Source organism: Pristiophorus japonicus, chromosome 10 (assembly GCF_044704955.1).
Source record: "Pristiophorus japonicus isolate sPriJap1 chromosome 10, sPriJap1.hap1, whole genome shotgun sequence".
NCBI lineage: Eukaryota > Metazoa > Chordata > Chondrichthyes > Pristiophoridae > Pristiophorus > Pristiophorus japonicus.
Window position 1 is genome coordinate 149,093,485 of NC_091986.1, and position 20,759 is coordinate 149,114,243.

Here is a 20,759-nt window from a genome sequence, read left to right on the forward strand (position 1 = left end):
TTTTTTTTGGCGTACTTGGCCACAAAAAATCGGGCGTAACTCTTCAAGTACGCCAAAAAAATGCTTTGGGGAAAATTGAGCCCATGAAATGGGCAAATTGGATGGCAGTTTGATCTTGTTAGCCACGATTATATTGGGAGACTCTTGGGGACAGGGATGGTGTGTGAGATTCAGAAATGGTATAAGGAGGACAGGTTTTTTTTCTTACAAAACAGAGAGTGGGGAATAAAATTAATAAACTGTTTTAAAAGAGTGGAACAAATTGAATTAATTTAAAAGACTTTGGTTGTATCTGTCTTTGTTTTCTTCATAGACTTCCATTTTATGATTTAACAATGTATGCTCATAATATTGCTTTCTGTTAATATCTTGCAGCTAATTGAAAGAACCTCATTGGATCACCCTCATCACACACTATTTATTATCTTGGCCTTATCCAATGCAAACAAGGATGACATTCTAGGGAAACCTGAAGTACTGAAGAGAGGGAAACATGCAAAAAAGGAGATGTCTCATCTGGATCAGGTTTGTTGGTAAAACGTGATGAATGATCAGAACCAAATGAAACTTCTATAGCAGACTCTGTAATCTGTTGTGTGTGCCAGACAAGTCTGTCGTACTCCAGGGCACTATTGATCGACCAGCCAATCTGGCTCACTCATGGGATCTGGAGAGCTAGACCTGTCACTGGGAGCTGTGCTTCCTCCCACTGTGCTCCAAATAACCCTGCTAGGCAGTGCCCTAACTGGTAGAGTCGTCTTGACTGGACAAGCAGAGGAAGCCAAAGAAAGAAAAAACTTATAAATATAGAGTTCCTTTTACGTCTTCAGGATGTCCCAGTGTTTCACAGCCCAATGAGTTACTTTTCAAATGTAGGTACTGTTATATAGGCCAACACAGCAGCCAGGTTTTGAACAAATAGGAATAATGACTAGTTAATCTGTTTTGGTGATGTTGGGTAAGGAATAATGTTGGCCAGGATATTGGGGAGAATTTCCCTGCTATTCTTTGACTAGAGTCAGGATTTTTTTAATATCCGTTTGAGCAGACAGATGTTTCATGTCTCTGCTGAAAAATGGCACCTTCAACAATGCAGAACTCCCTCAGTGTTGCACTGAAGTGTCAGCCTAGATTATAGTGCTTAAGTCCTGGAGTAGGGCTTGAACTCATGACCTGGCTAAGAGGCTCTGGTAGGCTGTGCCATGTTTGCAGGTTAAACTCCAGCAGAATCCTTTTGCACACTTGACTTCTGCCTACCTGTGTTTTAGCTCTCTGGACTTGGGTGAATGAAGTGTATCCCAATGGGGCGAGAGTGTGCACTCCACATTGGGCAAACAGAAACTCTACCTGAGTGGATTTTTTCAATATCTTGGTTTGAAGAGACTTGCATATGGTTGTGGGTTTCTGCATGGGTCAATCACCTGTGTGACCCTTCTCCCCCCTCTGCCCCACTCCCACCCTAAAAGTAAAATGTATTAAAATTATCTTTTTTAATTTTAAAAAAAGGAAAAAACCGTACCATTTATGTCACTTGTGAACTGTCTCAAATCTGTATTTGGGAGTTTAAGGTTTCTTTCATACTTGCAAGAATACTGGTATTTCATTGCTGGGGATAGTCTATATTTCAAATCATCTTTAAGCCTTTATTGAGTTACACTTTGTTACATTGCTGCTTTAGGAGAGAATGGATGCTGCCAGTAATATAATAAACATAGTTCGAAAATCTAATGCTAAAATGGTGAAGGACCTTGAGAGATTATGTGATGCCTTAATCACCCTCGCAAATATGGATGCCAGTAAATCGAAGATGGAAACAAGTAAGTATTCAATGAATAAAACTACTACATTGAGTCATAACTTGCGGCCTCTCTGGGTGCGTTTGATGTATGCACGCACCCGGAAGTTCCGGGTTAAGGCGCGTAAAGCGCATGCGCCTAAACCTGGCACTTGAGAACTGTTACTATATCTTTTGACAGATACAATACATCCCCGGGAGATGGGCCTTCACGGGCGAAGATTGGGCTATTTGCCCAACTCTTGTACGGCGAATGTCCTTAAAACTCTTACACCTGAGTTTTAAAAGATAGAAAAATTAAATGTTATTACTAATTTTTATATTTTAAAAACCCTGTCCATTAAGGTAAGGTCATTTTAATCCTATTAAAACATTTTTAAAACATTTTCAAAAAAATAATTCATTTCCTAAAACATTTAATTTAATTCAATTTTAAATATGTGAGGTGTTTTTTTATTTATTGTGTTGTGTTTGTGTTTTTGGGGGTATTCTCATTGATCGTAATGGGAACTCGTACAAACGGAACTCACCATTATTATCAATGAGAATATTACATTGTGGTTGGTGGTCCAGGCCCACGTGATCCCACGATGCGCTTACGTTCCTGGGATGCGTGGGCACCTGCGCTGGGCTGCGTATCTAGGCCTCAGACCAGAAGTGTTTGTTCCTCCTGGACCACCAGGTACTTTCCTTTTTTTAAAAAAAAAATTGGGTTGGTGGCATCCGCCTGTGGGAAGTTTCCAACCGCAATTTTTAGCCTACTGTTTACCGACCCCAGTTTCAAACTTGGCATAGAAGGCTAACAGCAGGAAAGTGTCATTGTTTTATATCAGGGCACAGCGTGACTGATGCTATGAGTACCCATAGAGTATTGGGTTCCAGAAGTGCTTTGCCTCACTTTCCCCTTCAGGTTGTTTTTGCTTGTCTTTTATTGTCCCTCTCCCAAGTGATATGGTACCATATAAAAAGATGGCTGAGCCCTTCTGGTCTTGTTATCGCCACAAGAGAGTGAATCTAATCCCATTAGATGCTGTCACTGAAAGAGGATGTCTGAGACTTACCCAGGTTCCTTGTGCTCTTAACACTTGTCAGAGTATGAGGGGGGTTTCAAAGCACGAAGGAGGCTTAGATACCCGCGCCTCCTAAAAGTGATCTGATATTTGGTGCAGTCACTCGGGCTATTTGTTTGGGGGAAGGAAGCGGAGAGAAATTTTGCAAAAACTTCACTTTGGAGATTATGTTGGGCTGATAAATTATTGGTGGTCTGTGGAAGGAATTGGCATGAGGCTTTTCTCGTTTCATGCTTTCCTATGTTCCTAATGTTTCTCAACTGTTTACTTTCAGATAATGAATGCTCTATTTTGCTTTATTTTGTGTTCTCCAATTACAGAAGCCATTGAAATTCCTTCAACACAGCCTATCACAAAAATAAAGGATCTTGATGACGTCGTTATTCCCACCATGGAAATCAAGGTAAGCCAGAGATATATCTCATTAGGAATTATCCTGGCCTGCAATTTTGGAGGCGCAATCTGTATGAGCGCTTCTCTCTGCCGACATCTACAATAATTATATTGTAACCAAGGTATTTTTTTAATATTTCAGGATGTTATATTACACCAATAAGCCAATGTTGTTTGGTTTTGCAATGCACCCTAACTATATACAACAAGGAGTGCAGATTTTTTCCTGTCTCAATTCCTTTACAGGTAGGGGTCCACGAGAAGATTTCAGGGGGTCCGTGAGTTGGTTTGTCCCATCAATATACACGGGAGACTACTGATGTTTATGACACAAACAATAGTAGTCTCCTCTGTATATTGAGACGAGTGGAAAAGTCTCTGCTATGAATTGACTGTACATGCGCAGTATTCATCTTGATAAGTTTTATTTTTGATTCAGCCCTAATCGCTTCCATGTTCATAAACCACTCGCCATTTTCAGCTATTAAATAAAATAGTGGAAGTTATAATTTCTCTTCCGGTCTAACAAAACCTGACTTGGAGGTGGGGAAATCTGCGACGTGTTGCATGGGCCGAGGTAACTCGAGCCTTCCTTTCAATCCTTTTCTTTCCCTTCGTGTGCAGCCACCCTGAAGCCGCTCATCAGTTTGAAAAGAGTGTCGTCAATGGAGAGAGTGCACTTGCGCCACATAGTCTTGAAATGGGGGAGGGAGGAAAGAAAAGAAAGAGATGTTATTGTCTATGGGCCTGCGGCAAGGCCGTAATAATCGGGATCCGGTGAGACTCTCTCCTTCAATGTCTTCAGTCTGAATTAATAAAATAGCTGAAGACGTTATCAGGATTATCTTCATACCTCAGACCCGGAGCTTTATATTCATGGCCATGTGCTTCTCTGGCATATGGATCGGCCTAGTTCTGGCCATTCGTGTCCTTTGAGATTCCACCGGCTATTTGTGAAAGGGTTGGGGAGGAGGAAAGAGGGGGGCTGTCTTTGTCACTAAAGGATTTATGGCGATGAGGTCTGGTGAGTAAAGTCACTCAGGGCCTTGTTTATTTCTGCATTTCTCTCCTGTGCCATCGACCTCCACCATTACTGGTGCTGTTAATTTAAGTAGCTGGCTTTCACCGCCGTGTTGGGGTTTGGTATCGAAATAAGAGGGAAGTTCTGTTTCCGAAATGGAGGCTGTGGACCTGGAATTTTAGTCCATTCCGAGTGAGTGTGCACAAAACAAACCTGTAGTGAGCACTGTACTTGTTGCTCCTGGTTCATTTCCTATTAAGCAAATGATTGATGGGGTGGAGCAGACCTTGGCTGCAAATCAGCACATATAACTTTAGGATAAAAACAGAAAGTGCTGGAAATACTCAGCCGGTCAGACAGCATCTGTGGAGAGAGAAACAGAGTTAATGATTCAGGTTGATGACCTTTCTCCACCAGTGTCCCCTGTAAGGTGCATGGCCCATACTGCTCCAGGGAACCCATGCAGCCGACTTGCCGACAGTTCAATGTAAAAACCGCGCATGCGCGATATTTTGAATGGCCCGTTCAGCCCCCCAAAAAATTACAGGGAACATAGCTCTCCCCAAATGCTGCCTGACTTGCTGAGTATTTCCAGCATTTTCTGTTTTTATTTCAGATTTCCAGCACCAGCAGTATTTTACTTATGTAAATTTAGGACTTAATAAATTCTTCTTTGCGCAAGGTGTAATAGAGCTACTAATAACTAATTTTTGTACAGAAAAGATACTTGTGTTGTGTTACAGTGGGTCCGTGGAATTTTTATTACATGGGAGGAGCACCTTGGAAGCAAAAAGGTTGAGAACCCCAGCTTTACAGCATAGTTTAGTTGGCAGTATTATATTGCAATATTTCTGTGCATCCTGACCTCTATCGTAACTATAACTGACTTGTACAACCGATTTACATATATACTCAGCTTTGACATTCAAAGTGGAATTGAATCAAACCTTGGGTCAAACAATTAGGTTTGGGAAAGGAAAAAAAAATTAAAATGCTCATGAACAGGACTTGGATGATGGAATGAGCAGAAGGGTTAAAGAACTTTCTCATTCTTACATTCATATGTCTGTTTTTCCATGCATTCGCTTCATTGGGTTACTAGTTGTGAGTGGAGAAACTTTAACCTAAGAGATGCACAAAAACTGCGAGGAGTGAATATTTTTTTTTCTTTGATTTCCTTCCGCCCACCCACCCCACTTCAGCAAAGGTGCACAGCTGACCTTTGTTCAGCACCTCCCAAAACACTAAAGACAGGTATTTCACTATGGTGTAAATTATGGGCTTAAGTCCACTTCCCAGCATTTGTGGCATTATACTCAAGTTCCAACATGCTGCACCACACTACTCTTCATGCTGACCTTGTATTTTAGAAACATAGAAAATAGGTGCAGGAGTAGGCCATTCAGCTCTTCGAGCCTGCACCACCATTCGATAAAATCATGGCTGATCATCACCTCAGTACCCCTTTCCTGCTTTCTCTCCATACCCCTTGATCCCTTTAGCCGTAAGGGCCATATCTAACTCCCTCTTGAATATATCCAACGGACTGGCATCAACAACTCTCTGCAGTAGGGAATTCCACAGGTTAACAAGAAGTTTCTCCTTATCTCGGTCCTAAATGGCTTACCCCTTATCCTTAGACTGTGTCCCCTGGTTCTGGACTTCCCCAACATCGGGAACATTCTTCCTGCATTTAACCTGTCCAGTCCCATCAGAATTTTATATCTTTCAATGAGATCCCCTCTCATCCTTCTAAGCTCCAGTGAATACAGGCCCAGTCGATCCAGTCTCTCCTCATATGTCAGTCCTGCCATCCCGGGAATCATTCTGGTGAACCTTCGCTGCAGTCCCTCAATAGCAAGAACGTCCTTCCTCAGATTAGGAGACCAAAACTGAACGCAATATTCCAGATGAAGCCTCACCAAGGCCCTGTACAACTGCAGTAAACCTCCCTGCTCCTATAATCAAATCCTCTAGCTATGAAGACCAACATGCAATTTGCCGCCTTCACCACCTGCTGTACCTGCATGCCAACTTTCACTGACTGATGTACCATGACACCCAGGTCTCGTTGCACTTCTAATTTTCCTAATCTGCCGCCATTCAGATAATATTCTGCCTTCGTGCTTTTGCCACCAAAGTGGATAACCCCACATTTATCCACATTATACTGCATCTGCCATGCATTTGCCCACTTACCTAACCTGTCCAAGTCACCCTGCAGCCTCTTAGCATCCTCCTCACAGCTCACACCGCTACCCAGCTTAGTGTCATCTGCAAACTTGGAGATATTACACTTAATTCCTTCATCTAAATCATTGATGTATATTGTAAATAGCTGCGGTCCCAGCACTGAACCCTGCGGCACCCCACTAGTCACTGCCTGCCATTCTGAAAAGGACCCGTTTATCCTGACTCTGCTTCCTGTCTGCCAACCAGTTCTCTATCCACGTCAATACATTACCATGTGTTTAATTTTGCACGCCAATCTCTTGTGTGGGACCTTGTCAAAAGCCTTTTGAAAGTCCAAATACACCACATCCACTGGTTCTGCCCTGTCCACTCTACTAGTTACATCCTCAAAAAATTCTAGAAGATTTGTCAAGCATGATTTCCCTTTTATAAATCCATGCTGACTTGGACCGATCCTGTCACTGCTTTCCAAATGCACTGCTATTTCATCTTTAATAATTGATTTCAACATTTTCCCCACTACTGATGTCAGGCTATAACCTGTCTATAATTCCCTGTTTTCTCTCTTCCTCCTTTCTTAAAAAGTGGTGTTACATTAGTTACCCTCCAGTCCATAGGAACTGATCCAGAATCGATAGACCGCTGGAAAATGATCACCAATGCATCCACTATTTCTAGGGCCACTTCCTTAAGTACTCTGGGATGCAGACTATCAGGCCCTGGGGATTTATCGGCCTTCAATCCCATCAATTTCCCTAACACAATTTCCTAACTAATAAGGGTTTCCTTCAGTTCCTCCTTCTCACTAGACCCTCGGTTCCCTAGTATTTCCGAAAGGTTATTTGTGTCTTCCTTCATGAAGACAGAATCAAAGTATTTGTCCAATTGGTCTGCCATTTCTTTGTTCCCCATTATAAATTCACCTGATTCTGACTGCAAGGGACCTATGTTTGTCTTCACTAATCTTTTTCTCTTCACAGAAGCTTTTGCAGTCAGTTTTTATGTTCCCAGCAAGCTTCCTCTCATACTCTATTTTCCCCCTCCTTATTAAACCCTTTGTCCTCCTCTGCTGAATTCTAGAATTCTAAATTTCTCCCAGTCCTCAGGTTTACAGCTTTTTCTGGCCAATTTATATGCCTCTCCTTGGATATAATACTATCCTTAATTTCTCTTGTTAGCCACGGTTGAGCCACCTTCCCCGTTTTATTTTTACTCCAGACCGGGATGTACAATTGTTGAAGTTCATCCATGTGATCTTTAAATGTTTGCCATTGCCTATCCACCATCAACCCTTTAAGTATTGTTCGCCAGTCTATTCAAGACAATTCACGTCTCATACCATCGAAGTTATCTTTCCCTAAGTTCAGGACCCTAGTTTCTTTTAATTAATATATTGGACCTATGATTTTAAGAAATATATGGCCTGGCCTTATTCTGAAGTGTATATATATTCTATTAAAATATATTGCAGCAGTGTAAAGGAACCTTAACTATGCATCAAATGTGCTTTCCTTAACCTAACAGTGCCTGCTACTGTCACTGTGGCTGCAGAAACCTGTCTATTGTTGCATTTCACCTTGATGAGCACAAGCATGCACTGATTCCTGATCAGATGGACATAAGTTTGTATTTCAGAATTATTTCTCACCTCGTACTTAGCCAGTTATTATTTGGGATCAAATTTCAACACTTCTTAGCCAAGCTGATAGAACGCCATACCAGGGTGGATGATTTGGCATCAGCGCATTTTTTTTAAATCCTCTGTTAAAAATCCTTTGGTTAAATCTTCACCTCTAATTTTTGTTGCTTTGTAGAGGAAACACTTGGAATACAGCCCATTTCCATTTTTAACAGAATTAAAATGTAGCCTTATACAAATGTGGCACTAGGGAACAGAGCTTAACAATACAATGAGGAGGTGCAAGCACCTTGAGGGAAACCCCAAAGTGCTTCTGTGCACCCATAACAAAGTTAAAGTACTTATGTAAATGTTCAGTGCTAACTTACAAATTGCTTGAACTTTTTGTGGTATTTTCAGGTTGATCGATCTGGAAAGTATGAAAATATGGTAACTGTGAAATCATTCCGATCTCAGTTTCGCTTGGCAGGTGGAGTGAATCTTCCAAAAATTATTGATTGTGTGGGGTCAGATGGGAAAGAGAGAAGGCAACTCGTCAAGGTAATTTATAATGAAGGGGACCATGAAGTTTTGTATGTATGAGTAAGAACTATTGGAAGATTTGAATACATAAAAATAAGATGTAGGGGATAATTTGAACTCCCCCACGACGGGCGAGAGAGTTTCAGGGGTGGGTGGGTGGTGGGATTAAATTGGTACAAATGTGAAACCCGACCCCAACCCATCACGAATGCGCCTACTTCCGATTTAACTGGGCAGTTTAGGGTTGGCCGAGTAACCTGCTGTGGAGACGGGACATTGATTATAATATTTAAAAGAGGCTCCGTGCCTCAAATGTTGGGAGCCATTTACATTTAACTGCTGTGGGCTAGGTTTCTCAGGGCTCGGGAAACCTGGCAGCTGAGAGGTTAGAGCTGCCAGATCCAGCAGGTAAATACTTTTCCAGTACTGCTTGTGGATTGACCCCAGCTGCAACCTTTTACCACAGGCTTTCCCGCCCGGCAGCCAGCCAGCCTCTCAATCTGTCCGGCTGCTGGGCAGTCGACGGAGTAAACAAAATGCAAATGAAGTTCTGCTGTTAAATTCAGCAGGACCTCTGCGTTCCTGGCATTTCTGGGTTTCCCAGCTGCAGATACGTGTCCCTGCTTCCTCCCCATAAATATCAGGTTCGTAGAGTCTTGTGATATATAAACGTGATACATTGTTTATGCAATAAAACAATACCCAAAGTAAAACTATTCGCCATCATCTATACAAATACGATGATGTGTTTTAATCTGGAACCAGCTAAGTTGATATGTATGTTCTGCTGGTGCCTTGGACAGCCCAATAAGCTCTGCAGTCTGAGCATCATGTGCATCAGAGGACCCTATTCTTGATAGTCATTCAAACTAATTTTCCCATGATGTCTTAGTTACCTCACAACTGGGCTAATGGTTCTCAGTCATAAGCACTGCCTTGAGAGGCAGGAGACAATAATTCTCATAATGGTCTCCCCGATTGTCAAATTAAGGTCCATTTGTGTTGGAGACTTGCAACCACTAGGTTCACATTATGCAGAATCACTTCACAAGGGATCCTTGTGGCTGATCAGAGAGGAGACTTTAATCCCAAAACACCAAAAACAGGATTGTCCTTTGTCACAGATTGCATAACCTAAACCAAAATGGCAAAAAACCTCTTCACTGCATACAAGTGACTTTTCACTCTGGGACTACACCATGAGCCTGTCATTTAGGGACCACCTTGTTTGGTTGCTGACCGTCACTACAACAAGAGCACTCAATTCATTTCACGGTGATTCACTTAACTAAGCTGTTAGTGAGGCAGGAGTCAAAGAGTAAAAACAAAGGGGGAGAAATTCATTAACTTTAGAAAGCCGGGAAACTTCGTGCCAGGCGCTAATGTTTCCCCACTCTCTCAAAATTTGATTTAACGCTTCAGGAAAGAAATGGAGCACTAAATCAAGCGCTCCACTTCCTTCTTGGAGCACTAAAGGATGCGGGCGGGCCGGAATTGGAAAACTCAAATGTAAAAGATCAATAACCAGGGGGCATAGATTTAAAGTAATTGGTTGGAGGATTAGAGGGGAGTTGAAGAGAACATTTTTCACCCAGAGAGTGGTGGGAGTCTGGAACTCACTCTGTGAATGGGCGGCAGAGACAGAATCGCTCATTGCATTTAAAAAGTAATTGAATATGCACTTGAAGTGCCCTAATCTACAAGGCTACGGACCAAGGGCTGGAAAGTGGGATTAGGCTAGATACCTCTTTTTCGGCTGGCACAGACACGATGGGTCAAATGGCCTCCTTCTGTGCCATAAATATCTATGATATGATTCTAGCCTTGAGTCCATTTCCAGCATAACTGCCAGAGGGAGATTGAAAATGGGGCAGAACTGAGTTCTGCAAGAATTCCATTGGAGAGAAGCCCATAAAATTCCAGTGAGGGGGGGGGGGGGTCCATGGGCAGATCTTCATGTTAAGTGGGGATGTCTGAAGGAATTCCTGGGCTTCCCCAGGAAATTCCACCAAGTCCGCCACTTGATAGGCCCAAAGGAAAACCATGCCTTTTGAGAGCAGATTCTACTTTGGGCCTTCAACAGGTCCCAGAATGCCTCAGAAAAAAGGTAATAGAATCCAGAGGGGATTTGTTACCTTGCAGAAACTGGTGGACAGCTCCTTTGGCAGCTGAAGGCTTCTTCAGCTCTTTTTCTGAGGCTGTTCCTGAACATTCTCTGCAACATTGGAACAGCTCCAACAGTCTGGTTCACTGTTGGGCTTAGCACCGCTAATGCACCCTTACAGGCACAATGTAGACCCCCTCGATCATACCAACGACCCCATCACCACTATTTAAGGCGGAGGTAGTATTTGTAACTACAGGCAGCCAGGAATCCCACTCTGCCATTCTTCCAACAGTAGAGTAAGGATCCTAAAATTTCAGGCCAAGGTGTGTAGGTTAAGTTGAATAACATTAAATAATGGAAAAAAATGTAACTCTTGAAATGTTTAATCTTATTAAATATTTTAGCATCTGCGTGCCTTTATTAAGCAGCTAAAAGCATGACTCACTGTTTCTATCTTTTATCATCAGATTTAATTGTGTGGGATAAGCATCCCCATTTTAGTGTCAAAGTCAAAAACTATTAATAAAGTTTAACAAGCATCAGGAGATTGAAAGCAACAGATAAAATAATTCTGTTTGAATTAGATCCTAATTAAATCAGAACTCCAAAAAGTTTTTTTTTTCCGACCCTTTCACAGCCAGGCCTAGCATCATATTTACCCTGCTGCAAGCTGCCATTTAGCCTTTCTCACTTGTGGCTTCTTATGATAATGTGGATTTTGCCACCCAGAGGTAACAGCTTTCTGGTCTGGCCTACCGTTTGTGTACCCCCTCACTACGGCATTCACACTCACTGCAGACTGTTACCGTAGTGACTGCCTTGTTTCAAGAGATTCTTTTGGTTGAAACACAGAACACCTCACAAATCCTAAAGCGTTACAAAATATGGACTGAACTGATCATAATATAACATAGTTGCTACTTCATCGGTGAGCTGACTGCATAAACTCTTGAACAAAAAAGTGTTTTAAAGGTGCGGTGGTGAGCAGGAAGGAACCAAGCAGCGGCCATTTCCCTGCAAAGGGGTGGGAGAATAAGATTGGGTGTCTCCATGCTATACTTGTGCATCTCCTTGTAGTCATCTGAGTACTTCTAGTGGTCTGGGAGCAAACTGCTTGCCCTTGGGAACCTTGCCTGATTTTATTATTTCCCCAGGAACTCCCAGGTGCTCGTGTCAGTTTTAACATCATTCCTGTTATTCCAACTTAAATCTTGAATTTTAATTTTGCATTGGCTCCTCCCTTTCTCTAATCTCCTCCAGCCCTACAACTCTCCCTGCTGCCCCACAATACCATTCCTCCAGCTCTGACCTATTTTGTATCCCCCCCTCCTTTTGGCCTACCATTGGCAGCCTTGCCTTCAGCTGTCTAAGCCCCCACCCCGTCTAATAGTCACTCCCTAAACCCCTCCACTTCCCTCTCCTTTAAGTCCTTCCTAAAATCCACCTCTTTGGCCAAGCTTTTGGTTACTCTCCTAATATCTTTGGCTTGGCATCCTTTTTGTTATTACAACTCTGTAAAGCATCCTGGGATGATTTTCTACATTTAAGGCTGTATATAAATTCAAGATGTTATTGTTTATTGTATCAGTTTGAAAAGTTGCAGACAGTGTACTATAGAGTTTGAAGCCTGCTATTATCACAATTGTCCCCTTTTTCTTCAGGGCCGGGATGACCTGCGACAGGATGCAGTAATGCAGCAGGTTTTTCAAATGTGTAACACGCTTTTGCAAAAGAATACAGATACCAGAAAGAGGAAGCTGACTATCCGCACATACAAGGTAAACTACAAGATCACACATTGAAATGGATGGCACATTGGGTGATACTGGGTGGTAAAACTGATGAATGTGCCTTCAGTCACCTCTTCTAAACCTCTTCCATGGTTAAGCACCTGTTCCTTTTATTATTTCTCTATAAAACTGTGGAATGTTTTCTACATTTCAAAGCAAGTTGTTGTTGCTTCTGCTTCTCCTCTTTCCCCTTGCCCACCAAGCTAAACCACTTCCCACTCCCCCCTTCTAGCCTGTCCCTGACATTTCATCTCTCTAGTTTCTCTTCCATCTCTTCCCCACCCCCCCTCCCGCCCCCATGCCCTCTCCAAGATCATCTTGTCCATCAGACGTACCTCCTGCTTCCTTAATCCCATTCCCATTAACCTGCTGACACTGTAATTTTTGGAGGGGCCACACAGCCTATTCAAAAGACTGCATGCGGGACCCCTAGAGCACCATGTGGCTGCGCAGCTTTAAGGGCACATTGTTGACTGCCAAACTTCCCTTCCTGACCCCATGCTAGTTGATATTCTAAATGGTTCCCTTTACTCAAGCACTCTCCCACTCCCTTTTGAAATCGCACTCATCATCCTCCTCTTCAAAAAAAAAACTCACCCTTAATCCCTCTGTCCTCACGATTCACCATCTTATCTCCCAGATCTGTGCCGCTCTTCCACAACTCTGTTTGAATCCGACCAATCAGGTTGCTGCCCCTTCCACAGCAGTGAAATGGTTCTAAGGAAAGTCACAAACAACATTCTGTGTGACTGGTGCATTATCCCTCCTCAACTACTCTGCTGCCTTTGTCACGGTCACCCACACCATCATCCTCCAATGTTTCTCCTCTGTTGTCCATCTGGATGGGACTGTCCTTATTTGATTCCAGTCTTACCTATCCGATCATAGCCATAGCATCTCTAGGAATGGCTTCTCTTCCACATCGCCTTTTATTCCTTACCTCTGTTCTCGCTGATCTACATTGGCTTCCAATTCCTAATGCTTCAAATTTAAAATTTTCTTTATGTTCAAATCCCTGCTCTGACTCTGGCCTCTTGTACAGTCCCTCTTCCTTTGACCCACCATTGATACCTATGGCTTCAGTTAACTAGGTCCCACAATGCAATTCCTTCCCAAAACCCCTCCACCTCCTCACCTCTTTATCAATCTTCCTAAAAGCCTTGACTAAAAGCTCTTTGACTAAACTTTTGGCTATCCCCAAAGTAGCTCCTTCATTGACTGAGGCATAAGGACAAATGGACCTTTTGGACATTGTTCTACATCAAAGGCAAGTTGTTGTTGAGATTGTCATTATTCTGATCAGTCTGATATAATCGGGCCTATATGTTGTCGTCTTTTATTCTTCTCCATGATCATTTCCATAAAGTTAAATGTCTGCAACTTAGTATTTTTTCAGTGTAAGTTTTTTTAAGTCAGCCTCATGATAACATATTGGAATCCCTGGCTGGTTCACATCTGTCCTGGAGCAAGTTCTTGATCAGCAGTTTTACCCTACAAACGAGTGTTCCATCCTGTGGAGAAAGGATGGACCAAGCTGTCCTGCAGAAATGGAGCTATTAGCAATTGATGGTGGTGGTTGTAAAAATAGTGGTGGAGAAGGAGAACTAAAATGGGAGTAAATATATTGAAACTATATGACTCTCATGATTATTACATTTTTAAATTCAATAGTACTTCCCATAATAAGCATTCTAATGCATTTAGGTTCCGGGATTTGAAAATAAAACACTTGCTTCATTAAATTTGAAGTAATTGATTTTTATTTCTGCACTGATTATGCTCCAGCAAGTAATCCTGTAACAATGTGCAGTATGTTGATAAATGTTATACTTGAATATGTTGCTATCTTTCTTGGACAGGTCATTCCTCTTTCACAGAGAAGTGGCATTCTCGAGTGGTGTACAGGAACTGTGCCCATTGGGGAATATCTAGTTAATCCGAATGAAGGAGCCCATAAGAGGTATCGACCCAATGACTGGAGCAGCCTAGACTGCAGGAGAAAAATGTCGGTGAGTCACAACACATTGATGATTTTTAGAAACTCTTCTGTATTTGACTTTAAAAAACAATTTAAGATCTTCAGGTGAAAGATTGTCTTGCCGTTTTATGGAACTGATCATGTTATATCCAGGTACAAGTCAGTCTTAAACTGGTTTATGCATTTAATATCAAACTTAAGATGGTTGTAGATTTCAATACCAGAGCTGATTGTTACTATTACATTTATTGTTGGGAGTGATTTTCACCATTTCTTGAATACTCTGTCACCCAACATTAGCAAGATCTTGAGAAGAAGATGATAAGGATAAACTGGCCTGACCATCAAAAGCAGCAATAGCACCAGAGCCGTGATGAAGTCATTTTTTTTTTAGCCCAAAATACCATAAGTGAAGGTTACTTTATGACATCAACTAGCTGATTAAGAGGAAACTGAGATAGGGGAAATTCAACTTCCACAGGTTAATTAGTGTGAAAAGATGATGAGACCATTTCCCACAGGAGGGAAGAAGAAAAGGAGGATGAGTCAAAGCGCAGTACTTTTGTATAATTCTATTGGCCAGTTACAGACTGGCAGAGGAATAGGAATGTTGGCTGCCTGCCGCCTTGTTAGATGGTGGGGGGGGTCGGGGGGGGAATAAAAAGAGGTTTCAATATACAGTATCTGTGTCAATTCATCAGCACCAAATGCTACACAATGACTCTTACCTTTACAGGGAGCACAGAAATTAAGCTTTGAAAGTAAATATCAAACCTTCATGGATGTTTGTAAGAATTTCCGGCCTGTCTTCCGATATTTCTGCATGGAAAAATTTTTGGATCCAGCTATTTGGTTTGAAAAGCGGCTTGGATATACCCGAAGCGTAGCTACTTCTTCAATAGGTATGCTACTGTTTAATCCCTGCATTGTAATGTGTAAGAGTGCTTTTCAGATTACCTAATTGTTACACACATACAATTCTATGACCTCTAGGACTTTTTCAATAGCCCAGTTGATAAATATACTGACTAATGGAGACCTTGAGCCAGACAGACCTTGAAGATCCCTGTTCTCAGCTGGACCGGTCAGGGGTGCTGCAATTGGCCTCAATGCCCGTGGGTTAAGCAGAGAGAAAAATCAAGTGGGTTGTAACTTGCATTTCCACTGACAAAAATGTGCATGTGTGGATATCAAGAATTCTGCTGTGAGGCTCTCAAGGTTGAAAAACCTGCAAATGCATCCTGTCTAAAGAATAGCCACTAGGTTAAGGTAACTAGTGAGCTGGTGTGCCTATGGAATCCATCCCCCAATGTCTCAAATTTATAATCCTCATCTTTATCTTTAAATTCCAACATGACCTTGCCCCACCCTATTTCTGTAACCCTCTCCATTCTTATACCCCCACACACTCCTCTGCCCTCCTCCCCCCAAACACTCTATGACTCCAACCTTCTGTGCATCCCCCATCCCTTCTTCTTAGGTGGTCCCTCAAATCGAGGATGACTTGCTTCCACGCCAAAAAGACATGTGTTCAATGAGTTCACAGGTATTTCACTGAAGGACCTAATATTCCAGGTCCCGAACTGCATATTGAAGGGTGGAAGATGCCTGTGCGTGGATTTTTTTTAACATATGGTCGTTGCACACCAGCCACCACACGGGTTTGACAGAGCCAGGTCTTGATCCAGTGGCAAGGATTAACCAAGATGACTGGAGACCAGCTCTGCTGCGTGGACCTAGTGCACACACATATCGCAGTGTGGGCTGGCCCGTGCTGCCCCTGAGCCCCACGTCTCTTCTGGGCCCCGAACTCGTGCCTCTCCTGGGCCCCGATCATATCACTCTACGATCACTCGCCACTCCTGTGCCCTAACCTCGCCGCTCCTGCTATACCTGCCTACTCTCCAATCACCGACCTGGGTTATGGTCCTCTTTAATCTTCACTGCCGCCGCCCTCCTGCACCAGCTCGTGCTGCTCCTTGGAGTGGTATGCCACCACACTGCTCCCTTCACCGCACCAGCTGCCTCAGCCCTAATCTCTAGAATTCCCCAGAAAAATCCTCTTCACCCCTCTCTCTTGCTTTAAAATTCCTTGTTAACCAAACCTTTAGACACCCTTCCTTTTTTCTTGGCTTGGCATCAGTTTTCATACGCTTTAATGTGCTTTGAGACCATTTTACATTAAAGCCACTATATAAATACAAGTTGGTTGTTTATCATTTCTGTCATGAATTAGTGACGAAAGAATCAAATATACTTTTGATTAATGATAAATTTTAAATTAGTCATGCTTGGAAACATGTTTCTGCATCAATTAAATCTTAATGTTACATTGAGTAATCTGTTATCTTACTTGAACTCTTTCTGTACCTGCAGTTTGCTACATTGTTGGTCTTGGTGACAGACACGTACAAAACATCCTCATTGACGAGGAATCAGCTGAACTTGTGCACATAGACTTGGGTGAGCACTTAATAACCATAATGTTTATATATACACACCAATAATTATACAAGCTTAATTAACACTTTACTTTCTTAGTACTATTTATATATAGCATAGCTAAAACTATTAATTCCACAATTTGTACTGTTTAAACTTTACTTCAAGATTACTCACTAAAATCAAGACCCCTGCCCCTGGAAGCTTGTTGATACAGCATGCTAGTGTACCACAGTGGCAGGGTGCCATGATTCCCACTGTACCAAGTTCTTACTCTAAGCTTTGCCAACTGATAAAGAAGTCTTTCTCTACAGGGAGAATTAGTGGACAAATTACCCAAAATGGTTTTCACACATTTTTGGATGAAAGAAAGAAAGGCTTGCATTTTATACAGCGCCTTCCATGATCACTGGACAACCAAAACGCTTTACAGCCAATGAAGTACTTTTGGAGTGTAGTCACTGTTGTAATGTAGGAAACGCAGCAGCCAAATTGCGCAGAGCAACCTCTCACAAACAACAATGTGATGATAACCAGACAATCTGTTTTTGTTTTGTTGATTGGGGAAATAAATATTGACTAGGACACCGGGGATAATTCCCCTGCTCTTCTTTGAAATAGTGCCATGGGGTCTTTTAACTGAGAGAGCAGACAGGACCGGGGTTTATCGTCTCATCCGAAAGACAGAACAACATTCTCTCAGTTCTGCACTGGAGTGTCAGCCTAGATTCTTATGCTCAAGTCTCTGGAGTGAAACTTGAACCCACAACCTTCTGAATCAGAGGTGAGGATGGTACCAACTGAGCCACAGCTGACACTTGGATGATTATAGAACAGTAAAGGCTTGAAAATAAAGTGCAAAATATTGCAAATGCTGAAACACACCGGTAAGTCAACATCTGTGGAGAGAGAGGTCAAGTCAATCTTTCAAGTATACTGTCTTTCATCAAATCATCAACGGAAGTGTTCTGATAAAGGGCTGTGTGTCTGAAATGATAATGTCTATTCTCTGCACAGATGCTAACCGACCTGTGTGTTTTCTAGCATTTTCTATTCTTATACAAAAGACTTGGGAGCAGGTCTTGACAGGAGAATGGTCTATGGCGTTGGATGAGAGAACTAAGAGAGGATTGTTTTAAATTTGGTAAATTCTTGTTTTTTTTTATTCGTTCTGGATTGTGGCTGTCGCTGGCAAGGCCAGCATTTATTGTCCATCCCTAATTGCCCTTGAGAAGGTGGTGGTGAGCTGCCTTCTTGAACCGCTGCAGTCCTTGTGGTGAAGGTATTCCATTCCCACAGTGCTGTTAGGGAGTTCCAGGATTTTGACCCAATGACGATGAAGGAACTGCGATATATTCTAAGTCAGGATGGTGTGTAATTTGGCAGGGAACTTCCAGGTGATGATGCTCCAATGTGCCTGCTGCCCTTGTCCGTCTAGGAGGTAGAGGTCGTGGGTTTGGGAGGTGCTGCCGAAGAAGTCGTGGTGAGTTGCTGCAGTACATCTTACAGAATGGTGCACACTGCAGCTACGGTGCGCCAATGGTGGAGGGAGTGAATGTTGAAGGTGGTGGATGGGGTGCCAATCAAGCGGGCTGCTTTGTCCTGGATGGTGTTGAGCTGCTTCTTTGTTGTTATAGCTGCAATCATCCAGGCAAGTGGAGAGTATTCCATCACGCTTCTGACTTGTGCCTTATAGATGGTGGAAAGGCTTTGGGGAGTCAGGAGATGATACACTTGCCACAGAATACCCAGCCTCTGACCCGCTCTTGTTGCCACAGTATTTACGTGGCTGGTCCAGTTAAGCTTCTGGTCAATGGTGACCCCCAGGATGTAAAGGGTAGGGGATTCGGTGATGGTAATGCTATTGAATATCATGGGGAGGTGGTTAGACTCTTGCTTGTTGGAGATGGTCATTGCCTGGCATTTGTGTGGCACGAATGTAACTTGCCACTCATCAGCCCAGGCCTGAATGATGCTGCGGGCATGTACTGCTTCATTTTCTGAGGAGTTGCGAATGGAACTAAACACTGTGCAATCATCAGCGAATATCCCCACTTCTGATCTTGTGATGGAGGGAAGGTCATTGATGAAGTAGCTGAAGATGGTTGGGCCTGCCTTGAGGAACTCCTGCAGTGATATCCAGGGGCTGGGATGATTGACCTCCAACAACCACAACCATCTTCCTTTGTGCTAGGTATGACTCCAGCCAGTGGAAAGTTTTCCCATTGACTTCAATTTTACTAGGGCTCCTTGATGCCACACTCGGTCAAATGTTGCCTTGATGTCAAGGGCGGTCACTCTCACCTCACCTCTGGAATTCAGCTCTTTTGTCCATGTTTTGGATCAAGGCTGTAATGAGGTCTGGAACTGAGTTGTCCTGGCTGAACCCAAACTGAGCATCGGTGAGCAGGTTATTGGTGAGTAAGTGCCGCTTGATAGCACTTTGCTGATGATTGAGAGTAGACTGATGGGGCGGTAATTGGCCGGATTGGATCTGTTCTGCTTTTTGTGGACAGGACATACTTGGGCAGTTTTCCACATTGTTGGGCAGATGCCAGTGTTGCAGCTGTACTAGAACAGCTTGGCTAGAGGCGTGGCTAATTCTGGCACACAAGTCTTCAGCACGATAGCCGGGATGTGGTTGGGGCCCATAGTTTTTGCTGTGCTCGGCAAAATGAGGGATGTGATTAAAACATTGTTAGCATTAAGCATTCATAAGTAGGTAAAAACATGACCAAACATGCAATCACTATACTCTGCTCAATATTATGTCTTGACCATTGCATCATCTAGTGCCTTCTCGTACTGTACCATAGCCCAATCACAGAAGGGCATCAGAGGGTGAGAAGATAAATATTTTAAAGAATAGCTTATTTTTTGAGGAAGTGATATGCCAAGTGGAAGTTGTCAATCCCTACGATAAAGTCTAGCAAGGTTTCCAGAGTTTGTGATAAAAGTCCTGTATGAAAGAGAACATCAGCACAACCTTAAAACAATAGCATCATAGGTAAACCTCAGGCCTGCATTAGAAATAGGCTGAAAGAGAGGAAGTGGTGGATACTAGTTAGGTGCATGATTGGGCTGGGAAAATATTTGAAGTAGAGTGCCCCAGGGATTGGTGCTGGAGTCTTTACTGTTTCGGATCAACGTAAATCTAGATTCAGAAATGCAAGGCAAGTTATCAAATTCTCAAATGATAACCAAACTGGGAGTTCAAGGGGCAATTGCTTTTGTTGAAGCAGCCTTATAAATTGACCTAGGACTATGGTAAGTAAAATTCAAAATAGATAAGTGTAAGATCTTGCACATTGTAAGAGAAAACTGGGGATGTACTTAATGTATGATATCGAGCAAGCTAAATGCGAGGCTGAAACAAATCTAGGACTCAACACCGACCTCGTCCAATTGTTGCGGGACAGCAATCGACAAAGCAATGGAATATAAGAACATAAGAATTAGGAACAGGAGTAGGCCATCTAGCCCCTCGAGCCTGCTCCGCCATTCAACAAGATCATGGCTGATCTGGCCGTGGACTCAGCTCCACTTACCCGCCCGCTCCCCATAACCCTTAATTCCCTTATTGGTTAAAAATCTATCTGTGATTTGAATACATTCAATGAGCTAGCCTCAACTGCTTCCTTGGGCAGAGAATTCCACAGATTCACAACCCTCTGGGAGAAGAAATTCCTTCTCAACTCGGTTTTAAATTGGCTCCCCCTTATTTTGAGGCTGTGCCCCCTAGTTCTAGTCTCCCCGATCAGTGGAAACAACCTCTCCGCCTCTATCTTATCTATCCCTTTCATTATTTT

General features: G+C 42.7%; 1 protein-coding gene across 1 annotated transcript in view; it reads left to right on the forward strand.

Moving 5' to 3' along the window:
- The window catches only part of atm (ATM serine/threonine kinase), a 145,314-nt gene that overhangs the window by 107,323 nt on the left and 17,232 nt on the right, over window positions 1–20,759 (forward strand). Inside the window, exons 32-39 of the mRNA XM_070891313.1 lie at window positions 376–525; window positions 1,679–1,817; window positions 3,186–3,268; window positions 8,511–8,651; window positions 12,402–12,518; window positions 14,390–14,539; window positions 15,245–15,410; window positions 16,885–16,971. Coding sequence (XP_070747414.1) covers window positions 376–525; window positions 1,679–1,817; window positions 3,186–3,268; window positions 8,511–8,651; window positions 12,402–12,518; window positions 14,390–14,539; window positions 15,245–15,410; window positions 16,885–16,971 — 1,033 coding nt within the window. The remainder of the gene's footprint in view (window positions 1–375; window positions 526–1,678; window positions 1,818–3,185; window positions 3,269–8,510; window positions 8,652–12,401; window positions 12,519–14,389; window positions 14,540–15,244; window positions 15,411–16,884; window positions 16,972–20,759) is intronic.